The sequence below is a fragment of the Gopherus evgoodei genome, chromosome 11 (genome assembly GCF_007399415.2).
Source record: "Gopherus evgoodei ecotype Sinaloan lineage chromosome 11, rGopEvg1_v1.p, whole genome shotgun sequence".
Classification (NCBI taxonomy): Eukaryota; Metazoa; Chordata; order Testudines; family Testudinidae; genus Gopherus; species Gopherus evgoodei.
In genome coordinates, this window is record NC_044332.1 from 53,117,583 (window position 1) to 53,139,684 (window position 22,102).

Genomic DNA, 22,102 nt, shown 5'->3' on the forward strand with positions numbered 1-22,102 from the left:
ACTTTCTTTTTTCAATAAACAGTGTTGTTTTGGTTTTGGTTTTGTTTAACCCTTCCAGACTCCTTATTCTACTAAGCTATTTTGCTTCCATGCAGTGCTGATTCCTTAATGGAGCCATTCCTGCAGCCAGTTAGATCAATCACAAAGCACTTATTGATCTTACTGGAAACAGGAATGGGCCCCAAAAGTAACCCTTCTAAATGTGATAATTCAGAAGCTCTTGTTTTTATTGTCATTATCTTTTTGTGATTTTTGGATACTTCTTTGTATCATATAGGTTTTGTACAAAGAACACGTGGGGAAAGCGACCCCAACACCAGTCACTCCAGAGATGGAGAGAGTCAAACGCAATCAAGAACACATTAGCTCGGTACCTATAAAATAAACAGTTTTTTCCCCTTTGCTCCTAGTTTTTAATAAAATAATACTAACGTATTTCAGAAAGGCTTTTTTAGCTTAAAACATTAGATGTGGCTCTGTTTGCATAATTATTTCTTTTGCTTCTAAAAATAAATCTAGCTTTAGTGTTAACAGTCTGCTCCTGGAATTTTAAGATTGTTTTATAACCCAGCTCTGTGACTGTCGGGCTCTATCCAGACATTAACAGTCTCTGTGGCTGCTGGCCTATACGAGCTCAGCAGCACTTCCTCCCTATTATTCCATTGAATCCAGTTAGGAACTGACCTGATGACATACTCTAGACCTCTGTGGGAGTTGGAAGTAGTTGACAGTATCTAGGAAACATTGAGAACCACATGGGCTTAAACATTAGGCCACGATCCATCTCCCATTAGAATCAGTGGGAGTGTTTCCATTGCCTTAACTGGAATTGCACAACTGAACAACCTGCCCCTTTTAAGGGATGAAGTCTCAGATTGCCATATACAGCAGTCAGGGCCCTGGGAGTGATGCAGTGATATTTATAGAACATCTGCCCCTGGAGTTGGTTTTTAATTTGGCTGACTGGTGTCAATCAGCCAGAGAAATAAACATCTCTGGCTGACAGCGTCAAGACAGAGACAGAGAGAGAAGAATCCTTTCCAAATGGTGATTTAGTGGAGAAAGTAGTAAGAAGGGATGTCTTCACTGGGGAAATCCCTAACCATACCCAGTGATCATACCCTGGCAGTGGGAAGGTTCAGTCAATGGAGTCTCATTTGGGTTGGGATTCAGATTACAACCAGTTCAGGTGACTGAGAACTGAATACCATTTTACCAACTGCCCCTCCTACAGCAATTCCTACTCCAACCCTAATCTTAAGGTTTGCATAGTACATAAAGGCAGTGATGTGGTGCATGGGAGTTAGGGACTCATTTTTCAGGTCTTCTGGAGCAACCCCTTTCTTGACTAGGTCTGCCCAGAGCACAGACAACTTCCCAGAGCTTGTGCATCCTGCAGTACCATAAATATTTGCAGCTGGATAGAGCCCTTCTATTTTAATATGAAAACTTCATTTTTAATCTTTTTTTCCAGTTTTTTTTTCTTGCTCTTACACATCCTTTTCCCTTTAGATGTTTGGCATTCATGTAGTGCTGTGTACCATAACAAGGCATGATTTTTTAAATTTGATAAGTAACTTGTTTTTTCTGGATACGTCTTTTGTATCCCGTAGGTATTATACAAAGAAAACTTGGGGCGAGCAACCCCAACACCTGTTACTCCAGAGATGGAGAGAGTCAAACGCAATCAAGAAAACATTAGCTCGGTATTGTCTTGAGAAAATAAAATGTGATGTGACAGTGCATTTTTAAAAATACCTTTAATCTGACTAGTTTTTTTTCTCCCCATATTTTTAAATGTAATTTGAATTGGCTTTTTAAAATGACAAGCATTGATTTTATTAACTTTTAAAATATTTTTTCCAGAGGGATTTTTTTCCTATTAACACAATAAACTTTACTATTACAAAAGTAATAGTTTAAAAAAAGTTACTTGTACATTTTTTGTGATTTTTGGATACTTCTTTGTAACCTGTAGGTTGCGTACAAAGAAAACGTAGGGAAAGCAACGCCGACACCTGTAACTCCAGAGATGGAGAGAGTCAAACGGAATCAAGAAAACATTAGCTTGGTATTGAAAGGAACATCCTTATATTAAAAAAAATAACAAGCTTCAAAAACTTTTTCTGCTTCTAATTTTACCCCAATTTTCTCAACTTGCCTTTTTTTCCTTTTGAAATAATTGTTTTACTTTTTGCATAATCAGATAACTTTTTAACTGCTTTACTTCCTGATATCCCTGCAGTGATGAGTATGATTAAACAATAACACCATTTACACCATGATTCATCAACAATTGTCTAGTCTTTGACTTTTGGACACTTTTTTTTGTGTGCTATAGGTATTGTATAAAGAGCACATGGGAAAAGGAACTCCGACACCTATCACTCCAGAGATGGAGAGAGCTAAACGAAATCAAGAAAACATTAGCTCGGTATTTGCTAGGACGAATAAATAAGCTACAAAATAACATTTTAACATTATAAATCATTTAGTCCTTTACTCATTCAACTTAAAAACATATAAATATTAACTCCCTTACCTAGTTTTGAAGTTATGATACTAAAATATAACTCTAATTCCTGGAACTGAGCATTCCTTGTTTTAACTGGCTCTCTATTTTCATCGGATTCCTTGTTTTAAATAACGATTTGACTTCAAATAACAAATTTAACCACCTAAATTCCTGGTAATATCTTCTGTATTTAAAGAGTGTATATGGTATGAGCTGCATAATGGCCATTCTTCAGCATTATGGGTATTTTCTATTTTTTGATAGCTTGTATTCTACATAAAATGTATTCATTCCTACAGGCAGTACCCCCCAGCCCCCATAAGCTGTTTCTCAAGACAGCAGAGACTTGTCATATCCTCTCCTGGCAAATGCTTATGCATGCAAATAGTTTCACTGAACCTATATGGCCCTCATCAACACAGTAGTTGAGATCCTAATGTCCCTCCCTCCCCACAATGTAACTGAATATTAGAAGGATAAGTTGGGCCTAATTATTTTCTCCACTACTCACTGATAACTCCATGAAGTCAATGAGTTGCATGTCAATAAATGAGAACAAAATATGGCCCAAAATACTGTCTACAGTTTGGCTCTGGCCTTTGTTTACCAAGGCAGCAATTTTTTACATACTCATCTAACAGAATTAATCAGGCTTTCACCACTATTTTGCCTTTACAAGACTTTAGAGATCAGCATAAAAAATCTTGTACTTAGTGAAAAGAAAGTTTGAGGCATGTTCTTATACTATGCCTCTCAAAAGCCAGTGCTAGCTGTGTCTCAATAACTAAACTAGTGTGGTGGCCTAGAGGCTCTCGCCAGCATGTTCTCATTCATTTTGTCTGATCTCGTCACGCCTGTGCAAAGTGTCTCTGAGAATTCAGAGGCAGATGTAGTGATCCACATTCACGTCCTGTTTCTCATTTGGTAGATCCTCTATTCAGATAGTTTCCGGAAACAAGTGCAAGGCAAAGCAGCCTATGTATTGGATACCCCCGAAATGAGGCGTGTGAGAGAAACCCAGCGACACATCTCTACAGTAAGGCTTCCTTTTTTTTAGAAGGTTGGCAAGTGACGTAATCAAAATTTAACTCAGTTCTTGAGCAATCAGAGTTGTCACATCATGGATAATGTCTATGGGATTATGGTTGCTATATTTAAATAGCAAAAGCCGAAATGAGTTTATCCCTTATAGAATCCACAAGGGATACATATTTGGGATTTCCCTGTCTCTTGGCTTTCAGAAGTCAGACATGTCAATGCACATCTTTACTAGCTATTAATTCAGGGCAAGCAGAAATACCAATAGTAGCTACTCTACAGAGAAATGGACGTCTTTTTTTTTTTTTAATTGTAGGTGAAATACCATGAAGATTTTGAAAAACACAAAGGTAGCTTCACGCCTGTGGTTACTGACCCCATTACAGAGCGTGTGAAAAAGAACATGCAGGACTTCAGTGATATTCACTATAGGGGCATTCAAAGAAAGGTTGTAGAAATGGAGCGAAAACGAGTGGACCAGGATCAAGAGACAATCACAGGTATTCAGTGCTCAAACTGAATAGCAGTACTGAGAGCATTTCTTCTGCCCCATGTAAAACTCAAACAAGCCTTGCAAAATGGTCATGAAAATTTACCATCCCAAGCACTTTTCACAGATTCCAAGACCCAAAGGGATCGTTGTGATCATCTAGACTGATCTCCTGTATAACACAGGCCATGGGCCATCCCCAAAATAATTAGTAGAACAGTCTTTGAGGAAAAACATACAATTTACCTGGCCAGCTGCTCCTGGGACCCTCTGTGGGGGAGGGGAGTCTTATGTCAGGGTGTCCTCCTCCTCCTTGCCCATGTACCCCTTCTCCTCAGAGCCAGGAAGGGGGCTCAGGAGCAGGAGAACTCAGCTGCCACAGTCTGAGCCTTCTGGTGTGAGCGCCTTAAAGAGATAGCACACGGTCTCTCATAGACTTCCCAAGCAGCCACTAGACTCTCACAATCTGTCTGTGTGTGTGTCTCTCTCTCACACACACTGTCCTCTCACACTCACATCCCAACACGTTCTTGTCGTGGTAGTGTTACTACTTGGTGTTTCCTGCAATGCACATATATGCACTGTAATTTTGTTCTTACAAAGTGCTGTTGCTTTAGTTTTTTGACTGGTCTATGCATTTCATAATTTTATTTCTCTTTTATGCTTAAATTTAATTCTTTGAGTAGTGAATTCTAAAATGCCTAACCTGGCCTGACTGGAGTATTTATTCCTATGGTGACTTTACAAAAAAAAATAATTTTTTTTGTTTATGTTGGTGGCATACATCCACACATTATTGGTGAACATAAATTCATTCTGCACATAGATAGAAAAAATTAGAGGGAACACTACTTATGTCTTGTCTTAATTTGTCTAGCTTTAACTTCCAGCTGTTGGATCACGTTAGATCAGTTTGATTCATTCAGTCTCTATTACTTTGAGCTATTTTAGTCACCCTTCAGCAAATTAAATGTTGCGAAGCTCTCTTCAATGAGCAGTATTAGCTACACATTGTGCAATCTAGAAACCTACTGTTTCAGCCAGATCTTTCTAAATTTAACACAGAAAGATAATAATTCATATTGATTTAAAATAGTTTTAATTTATTTCTGAGGACAGATGGCCATATCCCTGTGACACAGTTGGCAAATTTGTTACTGTACAATGGCATCACTTGACAGAGGAATAAGGAAATGGGCCTTGCACAATTATCTGGTCGGATAATTTGAGAAGTATGGTTTTAAGTTCTCTTCAAACTTCTCTTATGGCCTTCAAACATATTCAGCTCTGAGACACAAAATTACTGCGTATTGGAACCTCGTCTGTTCCTGTTCCTTTTGCTATTCAAGATGTAAGTGGACTTTTGGCTAGTTGATAAAAACAGTACATTTCTCTTTCAGGTCTTCGAGTGTGGCGCACTAATCCTGGATCAGTCTTTGACTATGACCCAGCAGAAGACAACATTCAGTCTAGAAGCTTACACATGATTTCTGGTGTGTCCCACAATAGCTGCCATTGACCAGATGTTCTATTCAACAGTGTGTGGTCAAATGTGTAGATACTTGAAATGTATGTTTTTAGAGACAGGTCAACTCTCTACCTACTATCCAATGAAGACTGATTTCCATCAGCAAGTTAAGGAATACAACTGAATGGGTTTTCATGTGGACTTCTGGAAGCACTTTATTAAATATGGCTGGGATTTTCAAACCCACCTAGGGACTAACTGCCCACTGAAAGACAACAGGACTTGCCTTTGAAAATCCCAGCCCACATGGCTATAAGTTTAAACTTATCTAGTTGCACGCATAGTTAACTGGATATTTGATATTGCTAATCTTCAAAAAACACACATTATTCAACCTCAAGTGTGTGTGTATATATATATATATATATATATATGCTTTTAACACAGCTGCATTGGATTGTCTACTGCTGGCTTACATCGCTGTATTATAGTTTGCTTATCAAATGTGCTTCTTTCATTATTTATCTAAAATGAAATGGATGCAGAGCTGCCAGACTTCTTTTTCTTACTCTCTTTCATTTTTAGAGAAAAGCTCTGTATGGCAAGCACCAATAAGAAACATGTTCAGCAACCTTGAACCAGCTTTGTGTTACTTGGATGGGGGGGTGGAGATTGATTTATGAATACATATTGCATCCTCCATGTTTTGGAAAATTCCATTTTAGTAAGAATGACAACCAAAAGGGGAGTTGTGTTCAGCTTCAGATTTCATTCATGTTTATAAATGGCTCTGCTAATTTTTACTTATCATGTTAATAACTTAACTGAGACCAAGTGCTTTTAAAATATCACATTTTGCTTATCCAAAGAAAGTGATAGTTAAGTATTGGCAAGGTAGGTACAATCCAACCAGATACAGAAAAGGGAACATGAAGAAAAGTAGAGCAGCTGCCCTATAACTAGAGGGAGAAATAGGTGCAGCAGGAGAGAATGTTGGAAAATAAACAGAATAAAAATATTGCTCTTTGTATTAAAATAAAAAAAATAGGAACTTCACAATTGTGCGTATTAGGTTACAATTCTATCATGAAGTCCTCAGTGCCCCTTCAGTAGCACTGCAGCTTTATGTGTAGGTGGGAGTTCCTACGTCTGTGGTTTCTTCATTAGCTTTCTAAGCAGCAGTAATATTTACAATGTAAGTAACTTTTGCTTAGCTGCTTATATCTATCATGCCAGATTCTCTCCAGCTTACTGTACACCAGTATAACTGCACGGATGTCAATAGCAATGCACTGGTAGAGTAAAATAGGGCCTTTAGTAACAGAGCACCACGGAGGTAAATAGGTCCAGGCACTCAATCTGGTTTCTGCTTGTTCTCCTCCAGTCCAAGCCCAGCGCCGCAGCCGGGAGCAATCTCGCTCTGCCAGTGCATTAAGCCTCAGTGCCGGGGATGAGAAATCTGAGCATTCAGAAGGCGCTGATCACCACCTGTCTTATTACAGCAATGGAGGCCTCTTTACCACAACTACAACAGGTAGGAAGGGAACAAAATTTTGGAAGATCTCAGGATAAAAAAAAAAGACTTGGGTAGCCCAGGCGCACGTCTCCTTTGCATTTGATAAGACAGCTCCCTACCTCATTCTCATTAGTGCTTCATCTAACCTGCAAGTAAATGTCAATAAAGCTATGGATGGTGTTAACCATTAGGACATTACCTAATTCTGATGTATTTAACAACATAGGGACAGGCCAGTTCTTAATGGCTAAAGAAGCACCAAAGTAGGATGACAGGGGCCTTGCCTGGAGAAAGGAAGACGTAGTTGGACTATACTGGGATGCGCGTCCTGATGACTAACTCACCTATACCAGGAACCCTTTCTCCCTAAGCCTGTACTTTTCACATGTCATGTCTCACTCTCTTGCTGTCCAGGAAGCAGCAGGGGAGGAGGTGGCACACGTTGGCTGAATGGACTGTGGGAGGGAGAAGCTGACACACAGCTTACACTATGGGGGTCAATGATGGAGAAAGTCTCTCTCACTCCAATTTTGGGCTTAGGGGTTCTCTTCCAGAATTTTGTAGGAAGGGGATGGCTGGGGAAAAGGGGTGGGATTGTATGAGTGAGAAGAGACATTGAACTCCTACTGGGGAACTTTTGGCTCACATCCCTCAGCTTTGAAACCTCAGGTATTATAGTGTGTCACTGCAGTACTTCAAAGGTGGTTAAAGCAATTGTACTAAAGTCAGGACTCCTGGGTTCTAGTCCCAGCTATACAACAGACTGTGTGACATATGGCCCAGACACATGAAACAACTTGTCCAATCTTTGAACATCATAAGCTGGGGGGAGGGGCTAGATATTATGGCCCTCTGAACGCCATTCAGGATACTCAGATGAAAGGTTTGATTGAAAAAAACCCTAACAATACATTTTAGCCATGACAAAAACATAGCTACACAATCTTGAGACAGTGGCTGAGCCATCAGCTGATGTACACTGGCATTGGTTTAAATGAAACTAAACTGATGATTTGACAAAGTATCTTTATTCATGTTAAAAATACTATTTGTATGCGAAGTTCTCAGCTCTGGAAAAACCTTGAGAATGGGGGAGGAAGAAAGAGAAAAATAATCCTCCAACTCATTTACCATTTAAACAACCTTTTATTTTCCAGTGGCTTACAAACAAGCTAAAACTATAGAACTGCCACAACAAAGATCATCTTCTGTTGCCACCCAGCTGACAACAGTGTCTTCCGTTCCCTCTCACCCATCTACCACGGGTGTAAGTAAAATTGATTACATTGTTTGTGGACTGTCAGTCCCAAGTTGTTTTACTAGCTACAGTAAAATGAATGGTTATGTGATTTTCTTTAGTCACTTTCACCTTTTCCCCATGGTGGTCATAAACGGGCTCAGTTTAGAGCTAGTGCCATTTATGCACCTGAGGCCTTCTATTGACGGCAGCATCTGAAATCTCCTGTGATTTAGATAACAGGCTTGGCTTCTCCAAGTTTAATAGCTTGGTCAGATATCACAACACTGAAGGTCCCTCAACCATTGATGAGCACTAAGGCACACCATATGCAGAAACTGATTCAGTAGCAGATGTGCCACCATGCCACACTGATGGAAGGTCTGGGCAAAATGATGCATCTTACATTAGCAAGAATGGCATGAGCCCCAGCCCAGACCTGAAAATTACATCGTAGTCTTCTCACTCTCTAGGGGCTGCTTTTTAAACCTAAAGCCAGGGACCACATTTATTACCATTAGCTGAGGCTGTGCAAGTTAAATTACAAGTTCTAGCTCTACCTCAGGGGACCATTCCAGGGGGATGCAAGCTGTGTACAGGGCTGCTCTCAGCAAGAGTTCCGCAAGGGGAGTGTGGCTTAAAATTGGTGGCTAGAGCTCCATACAAGTCTGCCATTCAGAGTTGCCCAAATGATACACTAAGAAGTTCATCTCTTTTTTAGGTCCCAGCCTCCTTCCTAAAGTAGACATTACAGACTGTGCTGTGTGACCTCCAACTAACCTCTTCTCCCACCCCACGTTGTGCAGGCATGGAATACATGGCTGGGAACTGGAGCTGAACTTACTCTGTAAACTAGAGTTTATTTATGGGGGGAGCAGGGAATCAGGCTAAATATGTACAAACAGCGTATGAAGTTACATCCTTGGGTGGTACACTGCTGCCTTATAACCTGTTGAACAAAGTGTGGCAACTTATGGCTTTTTTTAACCTTGTAGTATGACTTTTTTTTTTAATAGAAGACCTACCGTGCCATGTATGACTACATGGCAGCTGATGCTGATGAAGTTTCCTTCAAAGATGGAGATGCAATTGTAAATGTCCAAGCTATTGATGAAGGCTGGATGTATGGGACTGTACAGAGGACCGGCAAGACTGGCATGCTTCCAGCCAACTATGTAGAAGCTGTCTAAATGAAAGTTAGGTCTTCCATGAAGCATATTGACGTGGTCAAAACACATAGGCACTTTTAAACCCCAATCAGACTGGCCCCTATAAATTAAACCCCTTTCTAAAGTGCTTATTGTTTTCCCCAAGTGATGGTGTCTCATGAATTGTCATTCTGAAAAAAAAAATAGAACAAGATGTTTTTAAAAAACCACCACTTACAATTCATTTCTGAGGAGAATGGTCTGCTAACACACTAGTAGTCCCTAGAGCAGTGTGTTCTTCCAAACTATCATTTTAGAACTGGACTTGCTCATCAAAACCTATTACAATGCCATGTTCCCCGAGTTATTTTTATGCAAGCAACATTTTGACACCAAGGGTTCTGAGTACCTTTTGGTTTGGAATCTAGTTGAATTTCACAGTATTCAAATATAATTTTTAAAAAGTATGCAACTTTGGTTTTATTGGTTTTCCTATCATTCACCCTAAGATTTTAATATGATGTTCTAAAAATGTTTTGAATATATTTGTTCTCAATAAGCACCATGTAAACCTAAAATCTCAAACCAGCCAAACGTAAAACCTGGTAAAAGCCTCTCCTCTCTTCTGCTTGCTGAGCGCTGATGCATGTTTTTTTCATCCGATTGTGGTGGTGTCAGTAGTCACTAATTTACAGGGAAACAGCTTTCTAAGTTCACATCTCTGCAGTATGATTGATGTATTAACTTTGGGTCAAGAGCAGTGAAACAATCTGCATATTAAACAATCTTGCTACACAACAATCTTGTCTGAAAATCCTTGTTATACATATTCAGAGATCTTTATTCCACTGTTACAAGATATAGTTATTTTAAACAGAATTCAGAAAAGAAATGGACGCATTCATGTGGATAACGAGAACTTCAGTTACATTAGTACGATTTTTTTTAAACCAACAAGTTTATATAAAGGCATATGAAACACACAAAATGCTTCAGGGCATTAGCTAAGCTCTAACTGATGGGTTTGGGAAGAAATTATGGGCAAATTAAATTAACTTCCCCCGATCTAGTCCTGGCCCATCAGACAGAATACTGTAGTACAGGTACCAGTGGTCTAATGATCCAATATGAAAACGTCTATGACACCATAGAAATTTATCAGCAGGTTAAATTATACAGCAAAGTGGTCCTAGCAGCCTGACTAATATCTCTAGAAGACTGAAGCCTCTCCTTTGGCTATGATGTTACCTGTGTATTTTCAGCACAAACTTACTCATGTTCTGGGGACCAGTGGTTTGCCGTTGCCACACTAGGTCATCATGGTCCTGGAGAACAGAGCTTTCTTACCAATAATTTCCTTTGTTAATTGTCTCACAGTTATTGATGTCTGAACTGTTCTCTTGCTGCAGCTCACAGAGGCAGATTAGAGTTTTGGAGCTGCATGGTCTGGCCATCGCTCCCTCCACTCACTCCAAGATGAGTTATTTTCAAGCTGTAAAACTTGCATAACTAACAAATATTCCAGCAATAACAAAATTACTATGTACATTGGATCAACAGTCGTATGGTAATGTTTCCACTTAATATCTGGGCAGAATTGTGGGAGATGCTGCTAGCAGAAAGACAATTATTGGCAAGAAATTTTCCATTCTGCAGCTCTGTGTCTTCCACAGTTCTTGAAGTCTGTGAAGTAGCGAGCACTGAACAGATGTAGGGAGGGTTTAGAAAAAGTCCAAGGAAAAATGGTATCCTTCCCCATCTGTATTATCTGCTCGGAGGGCACAAATCATTTACAGCCACCACCTGCAGCATTTTCCAGCCAAAGGATGCCTCTGCAGAGGATGGGAAGTCCACCTTGTAGTGCTTCACAAACAAGTGTCTGCTGTGGATGTATTTGCTGCTTCTGTTCACGAAGTCTCCAGAGTGTGTGCCCTGATCCCTTCTGGAACTGGAATCTTCAGAAACCTTCAACACTTCCACAATGTATGATCTAAATTACTTGCAACAGAGGACTTGGAAGCAATGAGTCCGTGCCATTTTGAATGGAAGGATACAACAGAATCCCTGCTCTCCTCATGGACTCTAATTTTGAGGTACATTTTCAGAGTACTTCTGACATTTACTGTGTGCCACTTCTTGGTGGGGTACTGTGTCCTTAGATAGAATGAAGGTAGAACCCCCTTTTGGGAAGCATGGAAAGAAGAGTTCACCTGTAGGATAAATGATCCCAGAGTTCTGAGCTCCACCCTGACCTCACATACCATGCAGTAAAGTTTCTGCATAAAAAGCACCATGAGCTCTGACATTTGCCTGGCAGACATGATGGCTATCAGAAAGCAAGTTTTCATTGACAAATAAAATGGTGACACAGACACCAGTGGTTCACAGGGGTGTTATCAGGGCTCTCAGTACAAATGGCAAGTCCCACTTGGGATAAAGAGGTCTAGTTGCTCACTTGGCTAACTGAACTGCCCTAAGGAATCTACCTGGGGGGGGGTTCTCTACCAGACAGCATCAGAATCCTGCAAATGTCACACTGCTCAGGGCAGACACCTGCCGTGCAATGGCACTGGGTTGGGCCCTTTGTCAGACTTACGGCAGAAAATTAAGATAGCAAATCCTAGAAACCCAGGAATTCTAGCTATGTGTTTCTGGCACAAGGTCACAAAATTTTGTCCAGACACGAATATGCTTTCAAGGCTGATACTCTTAAAAGAAAAAAATATTCTCATGACTTTGAAGGACAGACCTAATGATACTAGTGTTTCTCTTTCAGTAGCCAAGCTGTTAGATGATGCCTGTTTGGGTCTACCTGAAGCAGAGGACCTGGTGAGATATCCTTCTTCTTTGGGAGCTGCTAGTTGGGGGTCCTAATTTCAGCTCTACTAGGTCCAAAACCAGGGTCTCCTCGACTACTGCAGGATTACCAATATTACTGTCAGGTGTTATTTTATTTTCTGAACCACCTTCCCTAATAATGATGGGGGTGGAACTGCGTACGGGAGGTCCTGCGTCCATCTGTGAGATAAGATATCTATCTGAATGCATCTGCGGTTAAGTACTTTCATCTCTGTGTTTATGTGCTCTGCAAATAGGTCATTTGAGGGCAGGCCAAACAACTTGACAATTAACTTGATAACTTTCTGATTCAAACACAACTTAGAGATGTTCACCTTGCACATGCTAAGCCAGTCTGCCTTCTGGTTCAGGTTTCCCTTTATGTGAACTTTCCTATGGGACAGGAAAGAATGCTCACTGCACTGCATGATTTCCATTGCTTTGGCACATAATGCTGGGCTTCTTGTTCTCTCCTGGTTGTTCACATATGCAACCATGGTCCTGTTGTCTGATCAGGATGTGGTTCCCTTCTAGGCTGGCCTAGAACCTTCATAGTGCTAGCTTGACCACTCTACAAGGTTTATGCTATGAGTCCTTTCCTCCATGTTCCAGATGCCTTGAGCTGTTTGAGACCCCAGGTGTGCTCCCCAATGCTTCAGGCTAATATCAGTTGTGAGGCTCAAGGGATGTGGAAGGCACATGGATTCACCCTTGCAGACAATTGCCCTGAGCAAACCACCATTTTAAGGAGTTGACCTGCACTGGAACTCTCACTTGACCTTTCACGCACTCCAGGAAATGGTCTCATACCTTTAAGATGAAGCCTGGAAGGTCCTTGATGTGTGACTGCACCCACTGAGTAATTCCTATGCTTGATATGAGAAGGTCTAGCAGTTGAAGGCTCAGAGCAATAGTGTCTTGCAGTTCCAAAACAATGCGAGGTCTTGAATCTTCTGGAGCCTCTCTAGAGATGGATTTGTCCTTGCTATTTAGCTGTCTGTGGGCACTCTGATGTGAGTTAGTTGGGTGGATGGAACCAAGGAGCTTTTCTCGATACTGATGACCAAGCCATGGGTCTGAAGGAAATTCAAGCTCATTGAGATGTCATCCAGGAAGTGGTGCAGATGGTTTCCCTGTGACCTGAGTCTGACTATGATTTCCACCACCATCTTTTTAAAGACCTAAGGAGAGCCAATGGCAAGCTGAATGGGAGCATCTGATACTACTAATGCTGCCTGCCACAGGCAAAACCACAGGATCCTGCAGTGTGATTGGGACATGGAGGTGTGCCTCTGCCAGATCCACTGAAGTTAAAAAAAAAAAAAAAATCACCCTGGAACAGGGATGACACCATAGAAATTAGGACTTCATCCAGAACTTTGTTTTCTTCATCCACTTGTTAAGCCACCTGAAAGCTAGAATGGCTTAGATTCCACTTGAATGAAGAAGATAGATGAAAGATTCTCAGAGTTCTGGGTCTACTCCAAGTGAATGATCTCTTACTCCTCTATCCAAGGGGTGAAAATCTCATTTTGTATTAGAGCATATTTTATGGGGTTGTTCAAGGCAGGGAACTAGATGAAAAATGATAGACTGGTGTCTAACTTGATGGAGGATCCCTAGTTCATTATCTCACTGACCCCCTGGTCTGTGGACCAGAGGCGCTGACTTTTGTTTTTGCCAGTGGGTGCTTTTGAAGAGGGGTGTGCCACTCTGCCAGTTTTGGGGAGAGGCTATTTTCAGAATACTTATACACTTTTCATATTCTAGTTATTGAAGGTGTCTATCATTGGTAACTTTACTATTTTAATAATGATTCAGTTATGAACTACATAATTACATTATCATGAATTACAGTATATTAAAATCATTGCAATCACAAGCTGTCTTCACTAACATCCCAGTTTCAAGACATTATGTCTCTCTGTAGCTTTCTGGATGAAACTGTCAGCAATCTTATCTACATCTAGGTTCCCTAATATTGTTTTGATGCACATTAAGGACAGTTACATTATTCAGTTACGTTTGTCCCATTGATGACTGGAGATCATTTTTAAGTCTTCTGAAGCTGGAGAATGAGTTCAGGATGGTACAGGCACAGTGAAAGGATTCTTATGAATGTGCAGTACTCTAGAAACATAGTGCTTCCAGAGTACTGCAAACGACTCCAAGGTATCTTTCTTGAGGGGTAACAGCTAATTTAGGCACCATTGTTTTGTATGTATAATTGGGATTATATTTTGTCATGTGTATTACTTTGCATTTAACACTGAATTTAATTGCCATTTTGTTGTCAAGTGACCCAGTTTCGCAAGATCCCTTTGTAATTCTTTGTAGTCTGTTTTGGACTTACTTAACTGTAATTTTGTATCATCTGCAAAACTTTGCCACCTCGCTATTTACTCCTTTTTGCAGATCATTTATTAATGTTGATCAGCACTGATCCCAGACCAGTACAAGTCCCTTGGGGGACACCACTATTTACTTCTCACCATTCTGAAAATGGACCATTTATTCCTATCCTTCGTTTCCTTTTAACTGCAGTACCTGGGAATGCTTTCAGGATCATCTATAGAGCCTTAATTTAATGACAAGACTTGTTATCTTAATCACCCTCCTTCTGTTTATAAACAAACCCCCTGCCCCAAGAGCAGAAGCTGTTAGCAACATAGAACTCATCACATTCTACACTAAAGCCATGGCTATACTGGCGCTTTACAGCGCTGCAACTTTCGCGCTCAGGGGTGTGTAAAAACACCCCTCCCCCGAGCGCTACAAGCTACAGCGCTGTAAAGCCTCAGTGTAATCAGTGCTGCAGCGCTGGGAGCGCGGCTCCCAGCGCTGCAAGCTACACCCGTAAGGGATGTGGTTTATGTGCAGCGCTGGGAGAGCTCTCCCCCAGCGCTGGTGCTGCGACCACACTTCGCAGCGCTGCCGCGCAGCGCTTTGAAATGTCAAGTGTAGCCATACCCTCAAGCGCTGGCTCACAGGTGCTGAGCACCCACTATTGCCCCCCACACCGTGGTTGCTTGAGCACTGTATCACCCATAGAGTCGATGCCTATGCCGTGGACAAAGCAATCCATTCTTACAGGAAATGGGAAATTCTGCCCCCAAGCTCCAGCTCTGGGCAGAGACTTATGCAGCCTGTCATGAAAAGGCTTTGGGAGCTACAATGTTTCCTTGGGGATTTCCTCCCAGGCTACGGTTCCACAGCTTCCCTTCGGAGAACCTGCTGATATTCTTGCAACGATGAAGGCTGAAAGGAACACATTTGTCGGAAGGCTGGTCTCTTGTTCTCTTATTCTCTTGTAAGGTATGGTGGGGTGTTGGAAGTGACTGTTAGATTTTGTGGCACTGTCCGCCAGTACCTTGTCTAGCTTTGCTCTGAAACGCAGGTCTCCCGTGAATTTGGCAGAACATGGCACCTGCTTTGAGTGGTTATCCACTTTCCATGGGTGGAGCCATAGGTCACTGAGCTGGAGGCCATGGTTTTAGCAGAGCAACTCATCTCACCCTCTAAGACCTCAGCAACTAAACAGTTGCCAGGGGAACTTTCTTTAACATAGAGCCGAAGTCAGGGTGGTCTCTAACCTTTGAGGGCTCTGATCTTCTAGCCAGGAGATGCCCTCACAAAGCACATAGCTGCTAAGGAGGCCTTAAAGATTTTTTTGAGAGTAGCCTCCATTTTTCTATTTATGAGGAGCCAGCATAGAGGCACTACACAGCTGAGGCTCTGAGAGGTTCCAATAGATAAAAAACGGGCCCCCGGTGAAGGAGGAGGGGCTGTGAGGGAGATCAATGCTCACTACTAGCCCAACGTTTGACAAAGAAGTCCCTTAGGCACAGAGGGGTTCACAGCTTGTTAAAGTTTGTGAACCATTCAGTAAAATGTCAAGTCTCACAAACCCCCTCCTAAAAATGAATATTTCCAGGGATTTTCTCCTTTATCTGAGTATAAATTATAAAAACAGTGATCTCAGAAATATAAAATTTATCATTACAGTATTTTTATTACATTATGAAAATGGCAACACTCTTCCAAGATCTCACTTTCGTACCTTGCATCACTTTGAATAAGCCTGTTATAAGACAAGGCTCCTATAGTTCCTCAAGGAGTATTAGATGTGAAATAGCATGAAGGTATTTAAGAAGACAACTCAAAAGAGTTCCTCCTACACAAGCTTTCAGGTCTTCAGCAGTCCAGGCAAACAATGCATGTTAAAACCAAACTTGTTCTTCATAATAATTTTAAAACACAATACTAGCTGCCTATTTAATTTTAAAAACAGCAACAAATATCCACCTCCCTTTCCATTACTTATAAGGAGTCTTGAAGTTTTAATCTCAGTGACAGATATGCTTGCTTTGATCTGCTTAGCTCTTGGAAGTCCAGGGGCTCTGTACTGCTGGCCCTGTGCTGCCCAGGGTCCCTAGGGACAGCTCTGTCTGCCATTAGGGAATTTTTTCCCTGAGAACCCCTGTAACATTTTGCAAACTTCCGTTTGGGAACCACTGCTTAGGCAGATGCAAAGGCAGGAGCTGTAAAAATCACTATCATAATAAGCACTATTAAAAAAAGGCTGAGGAGACCCTTCAGACACCATTTGCCAGGAGAGTTCTGACCACTGCCTGAAACATATCTTCAGACAAGTTTCACGTGCATAATACTTCTTGTTCAGCATACCCTAAAAACATGAAATATGAATTTCTATTCACAAGGAAGACTGCATTAACTGTTAGAGAACTATTCAGTGTTTTATTTTTACATACAGAAGTCCTAAAAACAGCTGCAGTAATCACATTATGTGACTGTCCATTCCAGAAGCTACAGTACATTATATACAAATTATATTTCCAAAGTAAAATCCAAGAACTCTCAGTAAACAAAGTCTTTGAGAAGCAGCAGTGCATTCCATGCATTCAAAATTCAAAATCATAAATTATAACCAACATCTGCAACCATAAGTCTATACAGAATATACAAAATTTTGCATATCAAATCTACTTCTGTGTTAAGATTTTCCCAGTGGGACATAACACTGCTGCACATAAAATTGTAAGGGCACATGGAAGGAGCCTGAGAAATTCTGCAGCAAACCCTTATGACCTCATAAGCCAATTCTATCATCAGCTTTGCCTTTTGAGGTCTATAAAAATGCATGCAAAAACAGACTAACTCAGGTGCTTGATAACTGAGATGTGAAAGATACTACTATAAGGAATTAGTCAAGCATAGCACATCTCTATATGTAATAGGGTCTAAACGAGAAGGAATCCCTCTCAAAATATCAGCAATTTAAAAGAAAAATCACAGGAGCATTAGGTAAAACTGAGCAACACTTTCTGGTTTCAATTAATTTGAGATATATAACCTTTTACATTTAATAAGGCTTCATAGGAATAAAAACACTTTACATTTGAAAAATATTTAAGATAGTATTTAGGTTTCACAGTCTTTGTTACTGCATATCTTAACAAGTTTACTTTTAAATTACTTGCAAGATTATGAACAGCTATAAAAGAAATACTTTTAGCATGGAAATGATCCCACAAATTAAAAAAAATTAAGCAATACACCATGATACACTGTCTCCCTCTGTGTTAAAAAGTTTGCCATTGCATGAACGTTCAGTTTTTTATGGAATAATTCATATTATCAGTCAAAAATAAACTGGCTTTCAAAAACTGCTGTAAATCAAAACCTCCTGCTTGAAAAACGTTTCAAGTACAAATGACTAAACAAAGCTTTCATGGGGTGGTGACTTCCAACGGGACTGCAGATTTCTCATAATACAGTTTGTCATGCTACCAAGTTTCTCTTGCATTTCAAAAAGTTGGCTCCCTGAATAACTGTGGAGATCTTCAGAGGTTAGCTGAGCAGCAAGGGCACTGACTTGGCTCAAGAGATCTGTTGTGGGCTGTCCATCTGTGCTCAAGGCAACTGTTTCACTCAAATCTAAAATAGAAACAACCATGATTAATATACAGTGTTGTAAATGTATCTTACTTTTAACTTGAGTGAAATTTATCAGTATGGAAATGTTCTGAGCTTCTGCTATGAAAAAAATGTGTTTAAGTTGTCTACATCGTATTTATGGCCCCAATATAACTCAGCTGCTGAATACGGAAAATTTAAGAACATTCCACTTTGATATGAATTCGTTCGCACGTTTATTATAGAAGTTTTCTAGTCGTGTTCCAACTAGTATCAATGACATGCAGCAAAGTACTGATAAAGGAGATCACCTTCCAAAACCAGTGCAATTCAATTACACAGCAGTTTTAGGAAGCTACCATCACAAAAGAGTATTAACTGAAATTGTCACCCTACTCAAACTAAGCAAGCTACAAGTTACACTTATATTATGACAAGGAAAGGAAAGCAAGTGACAAAACACAAATGTGAAATCAAACAAGATAATGCAATGTTTACCAGTTGCAAGTCTTTCTTCATCTGTGGAAAAAGGTTTCTCGTATATGAGATTTTCTGTCTTCTCTCTGTCTTCAAGGACTGCAATTTCATCAAATCCACGAGCCTTGACCTACAGATTTTATTAGGAAAAAGATCAGAAAAAAGAAAAGATTTTTCCCCAAAAAGGAGGTAGTCTGAAATTACATGGTAGAAAGCACTTACCATAAATTTTAAAAATGTAATTTTAATTTCACAATTTTTAAACAACTGCTGTTTAACCACATATTACTGTAGTCATTACCTGTGTAATATTGGCAGCATGCAAACTCTATACTAAGTTGGTTTCCACCATACTTGAATATTGCTTCGATAGACAAGTGTTAAAATTGTACTTTAAGTCAATATTAAAGCATAAGATTGGGAACTCCCAGATTATTGGCATCACAAGTTACTTTTTTAATCCAACCCGTCACTGCCAACACTGTGCTCAGAAACTAGTTGTGTTTCAAATTTTAAGACACCTCATTTTATCGACATTCAGAAATCCTTCTCACCATGTGAACTTTCAGGCTTCTTGGTGAAGGAAAAAAGTATACTTTTGTCATAATGAAATATTACCACCACCAAACAAAAAAATGAGTGAGATGCAAGGCTTGACAATTGTAGACTAGCAATGTTGTTGCACTGTTACTAAGCTTGAAAATTTAAAATTAAGTTTCACATTGGCTTTAATATTGTATTTTAGCCTTTTTTCAGAAAAAGGCTTATATTTTTAAAAAAGTGCAAATCTCCTGTGAAGAAAGTTAGCAATGCAGGACTTTATGATACTATTTCATTATAGTACTTAAAATAGCTTTACCTGTTGCTCATGATATCCTCTAAGAGCCTTTTTAACATTGGAAACTTTAGGAGAACGGATAGGAAGAGTTTTGATTTCAGCTGCTGTCAGAGTACTCAGATCACCCACTGTCTTAATATTCTTTGCTCGAATGAGCTGCCCCAAACCTCTTGCCCTAGGGAAAAAAGGAATTCTGTATATTTATTCTTACTAAGACATGAAAAAGGTGTTGGTAGGATCATGTTTCCTTCAGCAGCTGAGATGAGGAGGAAGAGAGGCAAGAAATTTGCTGGAATGCACACTCTATTCATATAAAAGAAGGAGAAAATAGTCAAAGCAGATGACGTCTTTCTGCAGAAAAGAAAAATTTTATTCTCCGCAGTTTATTGAATGATCCATAAAATGAATCTAATTAAGTAACATGAATGGAAAAAAGGAGTAAAACCAGGTCATTCTGAACAGAGGTAACTCCAGAAAACTTGTCTTTTGGTGTATGTTTTCAGATTCAAAACACAAAAAAAAGCCAAGTTAGTTGAGCCTAGTAAAGCGCTGGGAACACTCATCCAAGTTTTCGTAAATCTGAAATAATGCTCTCTGTACAAAGCATTTGACAATTTTTAATAAAATATACAGATAGGTCAGGTGGGCATTATCAAGCATATTATAATCGGCTCTGTTGAAAGGGCTGACATTAAGAATACTCTATCGAGAGAGAGAGAGCACATGCGAGTGCGCAAAAGGTAAAAAAGGTTACAAATACTGTAGAATCATAAGCATTGTAATAAAATCTTGTTTAACAGAAACCATGGAACACACTCTTGTTCTAGAACACTAAAAATATATGAAATAAATATATTATAATAATAGGCTGGAAAAAAACCCAAGTTCATGCATCTTCCGTATCTGAGAACAGGCAGATAATGCAATGGTAAAAACACTAGCAGATTAACCACAATAGCGCCCTCATTGCTGCTTTTACAACTGGGGATGCCCTTGTGCATTCTTGAAAGAATTTGCCAAGGCCTTTTTGTATTCTTAGGACAAGAATAAAAGACTTAAGTACTTCTGCTAGATGCTAAAAGGAGACTAAGTTTGACAGTACAACTTCCTTTTACTTTTTTTTTTTTGTTGTTGTTGCAGAAAGTGTCTCCAATGGATGCTAGAATTAGAGACCAATACATCCTAACAGAAAAGTTTATAAAATTCATGAAAGTGTATTAAGAGTTTAAGTCTTGAAAGGAATAACCACTTACCAAATGTTTGATGTAATCTGAGGTAAAATTATGTCAACTGGAGCTTTACAACCCACCAATGCAGGGTACACACTCTCTGTAGGACACGGCAGAGACTCCTTGGCCATTTCAGTGATCTTGAATAGTATAGAAAAATTATTAAGTATCACACAACTGAATACAGGAGAAAATAGAGAAGAGATACATGAACTGAAGCACTTCTTACTAAACACTTCTTTGAGCTCTTAAATTTAGCGTTACGAGATCCTGGGGACAGAAGTCCTTTGGTTGGAGTGGTAATATGCTGGATAGAAAAGAGGAAAAAAGATCTCTCAGGATCGTAGATATTTAAAAATAGTCATAGGATTTTAGTTCATTTAACAAGTGAAACTAGAATCAACCAGATTACAAAAGTATTTCTTTCATTTACTAATTCTAAAGCCTGTTGTCTATATTGGCCATTCTTGGAACTGTTTACCCTTAAACACAAGTTTACACTGGAGTAAGACTAGCTCTGATAAGAAAGGCATAGTTAAAGGTTATGCTATACAGTTGTATTAATATCTAGAAAGAACTATTCTGAAGAAAACTTAAAACAATCACAGTTTACCTTGGCTTGGGTATTAGATGAAGTTTTAAAACTTCGCAAAGATGGTGAGCTATTCGAAGAAGAATGAGACCTAACAATAGGACTTCTCCTATCAATGTCATCTGCCAATCCTTCTTGGTAAATTGGATTTGCAAAAGAGACTCGACGAATCTGTTTTTAGAGATTAAGTGATTTTTATAACCAAACTAACAGAATTTGTATTGTTACAACTATACTGTCAAATTCATTTCATACCAGATAGATCTAAAGTCTGAGGCTTCAAACTGTTGCATTCATCAGATCTCCTGATTCATACAGCTGTGTTTTACTAAAGAATATTAAAAACCATAATAGGATTCGGGGGTAGGGGGGGAGGTTAGAATTAGGGTTACTACTACAGGAAAGGTTACAAACTTTATAAAGAATTTCCCAAGGAATAGTGAGGTGTTGACTGTACAATGATTTTGCACTAATAGCTATTTTCTTTAATAGTGCCAAAGCCTTGCTGCATTACAACTTGAGAGTTGCTACCATGCAAAGACTAATTAGGAGAGTGGCATAAAAAAGTGCAAACAAGAGAACCAAAAAATAAAGGGAAAAGTGCATAACATGTGTGCCTGCAAGGACAGAGTGGAAGTGAAAGAGCAGCAGTAAGATGACAAGAGAAGGAAGATGCAGGGTTGAATCAATGGGACAACAGAGTGTGTATTTTATTTGGTAATCCACATTTTCATCATCCAGTGCATTTACTAACCTTACTGGTTAGTTTAGACAGATTC

The 22,102-nt window shown here is 39.6% G+C and overlaps 2 protein-coding genes across 31 annotated transcripts in view; one reads left to right on the forward strand and one right to left on the reverse strand.

Annotated features, from left to right (window-relative positions):
• The window catches only part of NEB (nebulin), a 194,936-nt gene extending 184,723 nt beyond the window's left edge, over window positions 1–10,213 (forward strand). For 18 of the 25 annotated variants that reach the window (XM_030579866.1, XM_030579872.1, XM_030579871.1 and 15 more), the window contains 10 exons: window positions 278–370; window positions 1,614–1,706; window positions 1,979–2,071; window positions 2,342–2,434; window positions 3,444–3,551; window positions 3,870–4,053; window positions 5,444–5,536; window positions 6,896–7,045; window positions 8,185–8,294; window positions 9,281–10,213. In XM_030579866.1, coding sequence (XP_030435726.1) covers window positions 278–370; window positions 1,614–1,706; window positions 1,979–2,071; window positions 2,342–2,434; window positions 3,444–3,551; window positions 3,870–4,053; window positions 5,444–5,536; window positions 6,896–7,045; window positions 8,185–8,294; window positions 9,281–9,454 — 1,191 coding nt within the window. In that variant the 3' untranslated portion in view covers window positions 9,455–10,213. The remainder of the gene's footprint in view (window positions 1–277; window positions 371–1,613; window positions 1,707–1,978; window positions 2,072–2,341; window positions 2,435–3,443; window positions 3,552–3,869; window positions 4,054–5,443; window positions 5,537–6,895; window positions 7,046–8,184; window positions 8,295–9,280) is intronic. The other 7 variants (XM_030579873.1, XM_030579879.1, XM_030579874.1 and 4 more) reach the window with 6 other exon arrangements.
• Window positions 10,214–16,986: 6,773 nt separating this feature from the next.
• RIF1 (replication timing regulatory factor 1) overlaps window positions 16,987–22,102 on the reverse strand; it is a 56,240-nt gene continuing 51,124 nt past the window's right edge. For 2 of the 6 annotated variants that reach the window (XM_030579497.1, XM_030579496.1), the window contains exons 30-35: window positions 21,345–21,494; window positions 20,961–21,038; window positions 20,756–20,871; window positions 19,524–19,677; window positions 18,686–18,794; window positions 16,987–18,208 (exon numbers count right to left, since the gene is read on the reverse strand). In XM_030579497.1, the coding sequence (XP_030435357.1) occupies window positions 17,988–18,208; window positions 18,686–18,794; window positions 19,524–19,677; window positions 20,756–20,871; window positions 20,961–21,038; window positions 21,345–21,494 (828 nt within the window). In that variant the 3' untranslated portion in view covers window positions 16,987–17,987. The remainder of the gene's footprint in view (window positions 18,209–18,685; window positions 18,795–19,523; window positions 19,678–20,755; window positions 20,872–20,960; window positions 21,039–21,344; window positions 21,495–22,102) is intronic. The other 4 variants (XM_030579502.1, XM_030579499.1, XM_030579500.1 and 1 more) reach the window with 3 other exon arrangements.